The sequence below is a fragment of the Malania oleifera genome, chromosome 10 (genome assembly GCF_029873635.1).
Source record: "Malania oleifera isolate guangnan ecotype guangnan chromosome 10, ASM2987363v1, whole genome shotgun sequence".
NCBI lineage: Eukaryota > Viridiplantae > Streptophyta > Magnoliopsida > Santalales > Ximeniaceae > Malania > Malania oleifera.
Genome location: NC_080426.1, coordinates 30,211,104 through 30,220,945, shown reverse-complemented (window position 1 = coordinate 30,220,945; position 9,842 = coordinate 30,211,104). Strand labels below are relative to the sequence as shown.

The 9,842-nt window shown below is 34.7% G+C and overlaps 1 protein-coding gene across 2 annotated transcripts; it reads left to right on the top strand.

Annotated features, from left to right (window-relative positions):
- Positions 1 to 1,187: 1,187 nt before the first annotated feature.
- On the top strand, positions 1,188 to 9,403 carry LOC131166064 (jasmonate-induced protein homolog). 2 transcript variants are annotated; one of them, XM_058124297.1, is made up of 2 exons: positions 1,188 to 1,722; positions 8,999 to 9,403. In XM_058124297.1, exons 1-2 carry the CDS (start codon positions 1,255 to 1,257, stop codon positions 9,188 to 9,190), a joined length of 660 nt encoding a protein of 219 aa, XP_057980280.1. In that variant the 5' UTR covers positions 1,188 to 1,254; the 3' UTR covers positions 9,191 to 9,403. The 2 variants fall into 2 exon arrangements, with proteins under 2 accessions (XP_057980280.1, XP_057980279.1); XM_058124296.1 differs by lacking the exon at positions 8,999 to 9,403 and adding an exon at positions 1,898 to 2,143 and having other exon boundaries at positions 1,194 to 1,722.
- The last annotated feature ends 439 nt before the right edge of the window (positions 9,404 to 9,842 follow it).

Here is a 9,842-nt window from a genome sequence, read left to right as displayed (position 1 = left end):
CAGGAAAACGAAGTTGGAAATCATCCCTGGGTTGAGGTAAGGCTTTTTAAGCCAAATTTGACTTTATGGTAATTATAGAAATTGATGTCTGCATGAAAATATTAAGGTTTAATACTGGGAGTTTTGAGTTTCAGGATATTGATTGAGTAGGAAATCCTACGGAGGTCAGGCTAGAAAATTGTAGGGGCTTTCTTAGTAGTCAGGTAAGAGAGTAAACTAAAACAGTTCTTTTCCATGCAAACTATTATTGATAATGTGTAGATTTATGTTTAGAAAAGCATACGATATATTCGTTTATTATGAATGAAATGTACGATTGGGAAAATACTGCTATGATGCTTAAAATGTATATGTATATATGAGATGTCAGAAAATCATGATTTTAAAATATGAAGTATGACTTTTAATAGAGCATGTGTGGCATGAATGTTATTTTACGTGAAATGAGATATGTTATGAATGTTTTATACGAGTAAAACATATTTTTAGGTATTTTGGAAAGACGGGTTATGTTATGATGATTTTGTCGAACATATGATAAATGAGTTATTTTCAAAATGTAAATACCTGAAACGTATTCGGCACGAGGCCGTATTTATATGATTTTGGCACTAGACCATGTATTTATGTTATCGGCACGAGGCCATATTTATATGATTTTGGCACGAGGCCATGTATTTATGCTATCAGCACGAGGCCGTATTGATGATATTGGCGCAATGCCATATTTACTATGATTTTGGCACGAGGCCATACGTATGATTTCGGCGCGAGGCCGTGATGATGTATGTATGTTCACGTATTATATGTTATTACAATCAGAATGTTAGTTTAGTTCAGTTTAGGGTTCGGTACCGTAGTTATATTGTAGATCAGATATCTACTTTAGATTAGTGCTAACCATCCCACGAGGGGATGAGAAATGGATAGTCGATGTGACTTTCAGTAAAATGTAGACGTCCATTTGACAGTCCGGACTAAGGTGTAGCGGGCTTATCGTACTTACAGATATATTTGATCCAACAGTTGTCAGGCAATATAATCATGTCACTATGCATACGTCCTGTAGCGGCCGCACTATTTGACCAATGCAGGCGTAAATAAATATTTAAATATAAAATTACAATGACAATACCAACCCTTGTCAGCACTGTATATATATATATATGGGGATGTTGCATAGCTTTGAATCTACACCTCCATCAACCCTCGTTAAGAGCTACAACAAATTCCTCGCACGCATAGAAATATAGAATGGCCGCCGAATACTCCAAAGTGCTGGGGAAAGCCATCACCGACTCAACTCTGCGAGCCATGCCGGCGTACGCCGGAAAGACCATCACCCAGAAAGATAGAGCCACCGTCGCCGCTCTTCTCCTCAAAGGCGCCAGCCAAGACCAGAACTCCTCCGTCGTTCAGCAATACACGGAGCAGCTAAAGAAGGAACTAGCAGCTGCAGGCCTGGGTGCCGGACCCTCCACTGTGTGCGTCATTCACAATCTCACCGGAGACACGGTGACCTTTGCGACCAGCCATGTGTGGGATAAGCCCGCCGTGCCTCCTGTCCTCAAAGACATTGAGAACGGGCAGACGCTTGTGTTCATGAACAAAGAAACCCACGGAACTGCTGTCGTGTATCGCGGCAAGAACTCGGCTAGAGAGGAGTGTGACTGGATGCTGTCCTGGTCTAACCTCAACTGGGACGGCAAATCAGTTAGCAAGGTACGTCCTGCCAATATTACACCATTCGTCAACCATCTTGTAGACGTATTGGTGTGTGTCCGAGTCAGGATACTACTCACAATGCTTTTTTCGAGATTTTCATTATTTTTTATTTATTTTAATATCCCTGGAAAATATTAGACTCATGCTCAATTGTTCTAATGCGTCCATGCAGGTTTATACTGAAATTAATGCTGCTCACCACTATGATACTGCTAATGTTTGGGATGCAATTAGCAAACAGTTGGACGTGTCTGGCCCCAACCGTACCGCCGCATGGAATGGCTGCGTATCTAACGTGACGATTGATAGCGGTGCCCCTACCCCTACCTTCAATGCATATCTCACGTTGGGTGAGAAGGCATAATGCAAACTGTGCAAGTATGAGTGTCAACCTAAAATATCTATAATGAAATAATCCCTATACATATATATATATATATATATATATATATATGCGGAAGTTCATGAAATAAATATGCGTAATTTGATAATAAATTTTTGTTAATGCATGGATCGATCGTATACGTATCGATCTTGAGTGGTTTTGTTGACCGTTCGTTGTATCGACATAAACTTTTGTATTCAGAATATCTATATACAAAAAGTGTGTCCTTTGTTATGTGTGTTTATTTTTTTATATGTGTTGCAAATTTGTTCAAGTGTGTATATTGGTAATATGGGGAGGATAAGTCTAAAACGGAAAGAAAAAAAATAGTACTAATTAACGAGCACCAAACAGTACGTGTGGGGAAATTTTTACTCCATTCATCAAAGAATAAAATGCATCCGTAATTATGAATATCAATTTATATTGCATTTTATATGTCCAATCTACAAAAAGAATTTTGTTTGGTTCACTGCAAACGAACAACAAATTATGGTAACTTATCTCTTATCCCATAATCCATTCCACTCGTCCAAGTTTCGAACATAAAATATCAAATACAGATCGAATTCTTTCTAAATTCACATCATTTTAAATATGTCGATGATGGAAAATCCATACTTGCATGCTTCTTTTTAGCACCTATTTTTGTTCAATTAGGGTCAACTTGAAACCCTTGAACCTAAGTAAAGACTTAATTTATGTGTCTTTTTTAACTTTAATTAGAGTCTATTTGAGTGTCCCGATTAATTCTAAACTGATTGAGATCATCCCTGCCCTTACCCTATATCTCCTTGGTGCCATCTTCACTAATTATGGGATCCATTGCAAATTTTTCCATCTTTTCCTTGTTTGAGAAATTAAGATGGAAAATAATTAAAGACCTAATTTAGTGTTATTATTCTCGGGCTTATGTAAGACTTTTTGAATAAAATATTTTCGTTGGGTCCCATCCACACATAGGGGTGGACCCCACATTCGAGTGTAAGGTTTACCTCTATGAGTTGGTCGAGACGCAACCTAGATCCCGAATTCGAGAAGCTAAATAATTTCCTTATGCTAATTGAAACTAAATTCATGTTTCCTTTCAAAAATTTTATTTTAACAATAACTTGCCAAAAAATAAATAAAATTCAAAATCATTTTTTTTCCCATTCAAAAATGTCAAATGGCAAAAAATAAAAAAATTTCTTTATGCAATATCTCATTGAGTTTTTTCTCTTCATTTAAATTTTCTTCAAGCTTAATTTTGTCCCTTAAAATTGATTGAAAAAATACAAAAAAAAAAATTTTATTTATAAATTTTTCTTTGTGAAAAGTTCTTAATAATTTTAGAAATCTCAAAATTTAATTTTAAATAATGAAATAATCCCTATATATGTAACGACCCGAAAATTCTTCTATATATATACATATATATATATATATATATATATATATATATATATTCTACATATTAAACTCTGATACCATGCTATAATATCCCAAACCCTAAGTGGGTACCGGGCTGACCTGTTCATCACATATATCTACCATGCAGCAGAATCATACACATAATATCCTAGGTACAATACTAGAGTTCTAAAATTACCGTAATTACATACATATCTCCTTGTTGACTTTTTGAGTTCGATCCGTGGTTTTGATTATAACAAACTGTATATTACTAATGTGTGTGCCTAGTACTTGAACATGTCATTAATTTAGTGCACACGCATGAGAAATGATTGATGGAAGCCTGAAAGACTTAAAGATCATACCCCTCGCGTATTCAATGGGAAAATGAAGGGCAAAAGAAGAAAACATGCTTATACTTCATTTTTAAATGCATTTATTATATCCGGTTCTATAATAATTTATATCGGTCTATAATAATCTCCGCATATCATGCATGTAGATAATTGTAAGCTCAACATGACTGTAGATTGACCACAGGGAACCGAATGTCATTAGGGCGGTCGACCAATGCCGGATTTTTTGGACTATCTCAAAACGGCTTTAGAAAGACCTTAGGTTCCTACATATATGCACAAACAGTCCCTATAATCACTTGCACTATTAGGGGATTGAAATGAAATGAATTGGACTAAAACAGGCAAAATTGTGAGAGGTCGGGTGACTGAACCCCTAGTGTTAAAAACACCTTGGGCGCCCGAAAGGCTGAGAAGTCAACAGGTTGACTTGGTTTTGGGCGACTGAACCAAATATAACTGCACCACCCTCGGGCGACCGAACCCCCAAAACTAACTTTTCCACCAACTAAATTGGGCCTCAGGCAACCGAACACATAAGTTCGATTAGCTTAATCATAGACCAAATAACCAAAACACGAACATAATGATTTTCGCCTTGGTTCAGCCAACCGAGCCTAGACTCGAGCACCCGAAGTTCAAAAGTTGCCTTTTTGGACTGAGTCTATTCGGGCGACCGAACCTTGGTTCAGCCACCCAAAAGCTCTCGGATTACTTATTTCTTACCGGGGTTAAATTTTTTTAAACGGGATTATTTTTCCTGATTTGTTTTAAAATAATTTTAATAAAGACCCCTATCTCCCCAACAGTTATAATTTGGGCATCTTCTATATATAGGGTCTCATTTGTGCAAAATAGCATCCAATTAGAAAAAATCATTAGTGAAAAATCCTCTCAAACCCTGAAAACTTATCTTGCCTCTTCTACCTCAAATACTCTCCAACACTCATTCATTTGATTAATCTTATCATTGTGAGAGTTTCTATTGTGCTATTGATTTATTGTAGCTTACTTAATACTCTCAATATTATGCTTGTTGTTTGTTGTTGATTTTTGAGAGTTAAGCAAAAAATTATCGCACTGATTTAAGTTGATAAATCTAGTGTTAGGAAAAACTCATTAGCTTGAGGATCTTTGCATTGTCATTGCAAGATTCCTATAGTTATAATTTTTGTGTGCAAAGGATTTTACAAGCTATATTATTTTTTAAACAACTCTTGAGCCTATTTCATTGAGGAAAATATTTTTGAGTTGATTTGAATATTGTTGCAGCATCTTTGAAACCTTAATTTATTATTGAGATTTGAATATCTTGTTTCAAATAAATAGTTTGTTTATACACTCTTGAGTATATTTGTGATTATACCTTATTGAGTGTTGCTTGCACAAAAATCACATCATAGAGCTTACAATTTCCTATACTATTGATGTGTGATTGATTGATTATATTTGGTACATATCTGCTTGATTGAGAAGCATAATCACTATACCCAGTTTATTATTAAGAAATATTGTTGTATTCCAGGCGTGGCCTGAGGGGGTGTTAATCCAGCATGAAAAGATTGTGGAGGTTGAGGTCAGCCCTGTGATTGAACTGGTTGTTTAGGTGGCGCTCCACCCGGTAAGTGAGTCATAGTGGAATCCTTGTGCTTGTAAGCCAAAGCGGGGACGTAGGCAGTATTGGCCAAACCCCGATAACATTTCTTATGTGTCCTTTTAATTTTCACATTTTAAATTACAGCACTTGAATGTTTATGTTTTACCATTGAGATTGATTGGGTTTGTGGATATATAAAAAGACCCTAACTTTGTGTAATACTGGTTGTGGAATTTGGACCAAACCTAAGAGAATTTTTTAAATACCCAATTCACCCCACCTCTTAGGAATACACCAAAGCTAACACTCACCAAAATGTTATACAACCTAAAGTAAACCAAAACATAACTATGTGCATGCGTCTCACCAATACTTACATCAAAACCAAACACTATCTAGACTCGCCCTGAAACCTCCTAAGCTTAATTTTTGGTATTCACTAAAATATTAAAATATTAATGGGGCGAGACACCTCTTAGTAAGAAGGAATAGATTATTATCAGCGTGTGGCAGATGAGTTCTTACTTAAGTAAAACATAGCCATTAATTTAACTTTAACTGAAAAAGACATATGTATACATATATATATCATAACTCACACCTATACAACTTAAAATACACATTTTTTCTCAAGCATACTTTTAGCTAAATAAATAATTCTATTTTCGTAAATCTACGTGTATGCATTTTCACATTGAAATTTCCATATTGAGCATACCTTCCCCACCGACATCAGTACAAACTTCATAACATAATTTCTGTACTGAGCATACCTCCCCCATCGGCATCAATACAAACTTCATAACCTAATTTTCATACTGAGCATACCTTCCCCACCGGCATCAGTACAAACTTCATAACATAATTTCCGTATTGAGCATACCTCCCCCACCGACATCAATACAAATTTCATAACACAATTTAAGTATTGAGCATACCTCCTCCACCGGCATCAGTACAAACTTCATAACACAATTTCCGTATTGAGTATACCTCTCCCACCAACATCAATACAAACTTCATAACACAAATACCACAATATTTCCAACCAATCAAGAAACCAGTATAATATCACAACTTTCATTGTATAATACCATCTAATGTTGTTTATAAATAAAACAGTAACATGTTCTCATTTTCACAATTCGGCATAACCACATTCTCTGAATACAAACATAACTCAGTATAAAATCACAACTCTGTATATATTCATAATTCAGTATAAAATTCATAGTCAGTATAAAATCACATTCCTGTATAAAATCACAATTTCACAAGTAATCTCAATATAAAAATTGTCTTTTCATTTCTCATTATAAAAATGTCATGTCTGTATAAATCACATTTCCATAAAATCAATACCATTTCACCATATAATAACATAAAAATATTTTGATTCAATTATGCAATAAAACATATTATTCTCATGCTACACGATTTAAATTATAATGTCTGATACCGTAAACTACCCGGGGAAAATATATTTTAGATGAAAAAATAATATTAAATCAACTTCTAGGGTATACTTAATTCAAACACCCGATTTACAAAAACTATAATAACTCATAATCATAATTCTCATATGCCTGAATATTCTGAAAAATTTTATATATCATTTCTGTAATTAAATACTACGAATTAATTAGTGAATTTTTTGAAAATACCTGACATAATCTATCCCCTTACTTGATTCTTGGAGAAATGCCTGCAGGAATCCTAAAGCAGTGTCTGCGGCATTCGCACAAATCCCTGTATTCACATACCCTAGTTTAATCAGGTCAACCTCGGAATAATTACTATCCTAACATCCCTAAGCTCACACGCTCCCATTAATTGATTAAATTCTATAAAAAAAAATGCGGGTATGATCCACTTTCCATATTTAAATTTATTTTGCAACATATTTAAAAACACCAATACGATCAAATCCCCGCAATTTAATCTAATTCCAAAATATCCCCAAAAATCTAATTTAATCCAATCCCTACAGGTTAATTTAATTCCAGAAATATTCCCAAAACCCCAATCTCATCAAATTCCTATAGTTTAATTTAACTCCAAAAATACTCCCAAAATCATATACTTAAATTTAATCGATTAAATTTTTTAAAACAATAGACATAATTTGTACTGCTCACCTAATCCCAGGAGTGGTGCCTAGGAAACCCAAATCACAAATCCACTCCAATTAAAATAACAAGGATGGAAGCTGGGACCCTGATATCGCGTCTGATCATCAATTTAGTTGAAGATCTGAAGAGAAATTTAGGAGGGAGAGAGAGTGGCATGAATTAGAGGGGCTTTCTGTTTGCAATTGCAATTGAGTTCAGGAACTTGATTTCATATATATATATATATATATATAATTTACATTATTATATTATATTATATTAATTTATATATATATATATCTTATTATATTATTTATTTAATTAATTTAATTTAATAATAATTAATAATTAATAATATTTTTTTTACACTTCCATGCATATTATTTTTGGGGTTGTTACATTCTCCATTTCTTATAAAAATTTCATCCTCGAAATTTGCTAACTAGCACTTATACCAACAGAATTTTCCTTAGTACGCAATTCTCAAGAATATTTTATCCCCCACGTCAAACCCCAATTCTCGTCGGCGAGTATTGACATAATTCTTTTGTTGATTCTGTACCATTTAAATTCTTTCCCAAATAAGTATGATCTTTCCAAAAGTCTGCTAAATAATTTCAGGCCCCAGAATCTGCCATTTGTCGACTTTATCCCAATACAGTGGGGATTGATACCTTTGACCATACAATGTTTCATATGGCGCCATCTTAATACTGGCCTGATAGTTATTGTTATTGGTGAATTCTACTCATGGCAGATACTGAATCTAGTTTCCATCGAAATCCAACACATAAGCCCGTAACATATCTTCTAGTATCTGGATTGTTCTCTCTGTCTGTCCATCAGTCTAGGGGTGAAATACTCGCGGTAACCCCATTACAAAATCCATGAGGATATGCTTCCATCACGCTTCCGTTGCACCACTCTGATGCTTAGCTTTCACCTACTAACATATTAAACACTACTCTACGTATCGAACAATTTCTTTCTTCATATTACTCTACCAAAAGGTTTCTCTCAGATCTCTATACATTTTAGTGCTTCCTTGGTACATTGTATAGAGGGAACGATGTGCCTTATCCAAAATAGTTATTTTAATCTTAGTGTCATTAGGTACACATAACCTAGTACGAAATCTCAAAACTCCATCATCTGCCCTGGTCTAACCTCAACTCGGACGGCAAATCTGCTAACAAGGTACGTCCAATATTACACCATTCGTCAACCATCTTGTAGACGTACTGTATACTACTCGCAATGCACTTTTCGAGATTTTGATTTTTTTTATTGATTATTTTAATATCCCTGGAAATATTAATTAGACACATGCTCTATTTTTTTTTTTTTTTGAATTATGCACCGGGTATCCACACGTCTATTTTACAGTCCACGACTAATTATGTTCTATTGTACATATGTATGCATGCAGGCTTATACTGAAATTAATGCAGCTCATCACTATGATACTACTGATGTTTGGGATGCAATTGGCAAACTGTTGGACGTGTCTAGCTCCAGCAGTACTGCCACATGGAATGGCTGCGTATCTGACGTGACGATTGCTAGCGGTGCCCCTTCCCCTATCCTTAACGCATATCTCACATTAGCTGAGGGCGCATAATGCAAGCTGCGGATGCACACTGTACCGCCTACTAAAATACATATAGCTAAATAATCCCTATGTGATCGGAGTTTATGTATCCGATGAGATATATAAATATGTCTACCGTAATTTGACAATAAATCAATGTTAATGCTGGATTGCTGATCCTAGATCGGCATGATTTCTGTATTCCAAATATTTATATAAATAAGAAGTGTGCCGTTGTGATAATTTGATCTTCAAGTAACTACTGCATATATGAATCTATATATGTGTTGGTGTATATGTTATATAAGGAGGATTTAAGCCCAATTCGTGTTTTCTTTCGAAATTCTATTTTAACAATAGCTAGCGTGACAAATAGAAATAAATAAGTAAATAATCTTTCTTTTTCCATTCAAAAATGTTACATACATATATATACACAAAATAGCTAATTTAGCTATTGTGCGGAAGCCGAAGGGAAAGAAACAACAAAATTTTCTGGAATAAGACATCTTTGATTCATTTGATCAGTTGGAAGGTTATGTGTAATTTATTTTTATGGAGTCAACTTAATCCATCTTTTTTTTTTTATTACGCACTGGGCATCCATTTTACGGTCCATGTGACTAATCCTGCGCCCCTTGAAGTTGACTCCACAACTCCAAAGGGAGAGTAAATTCAAGGG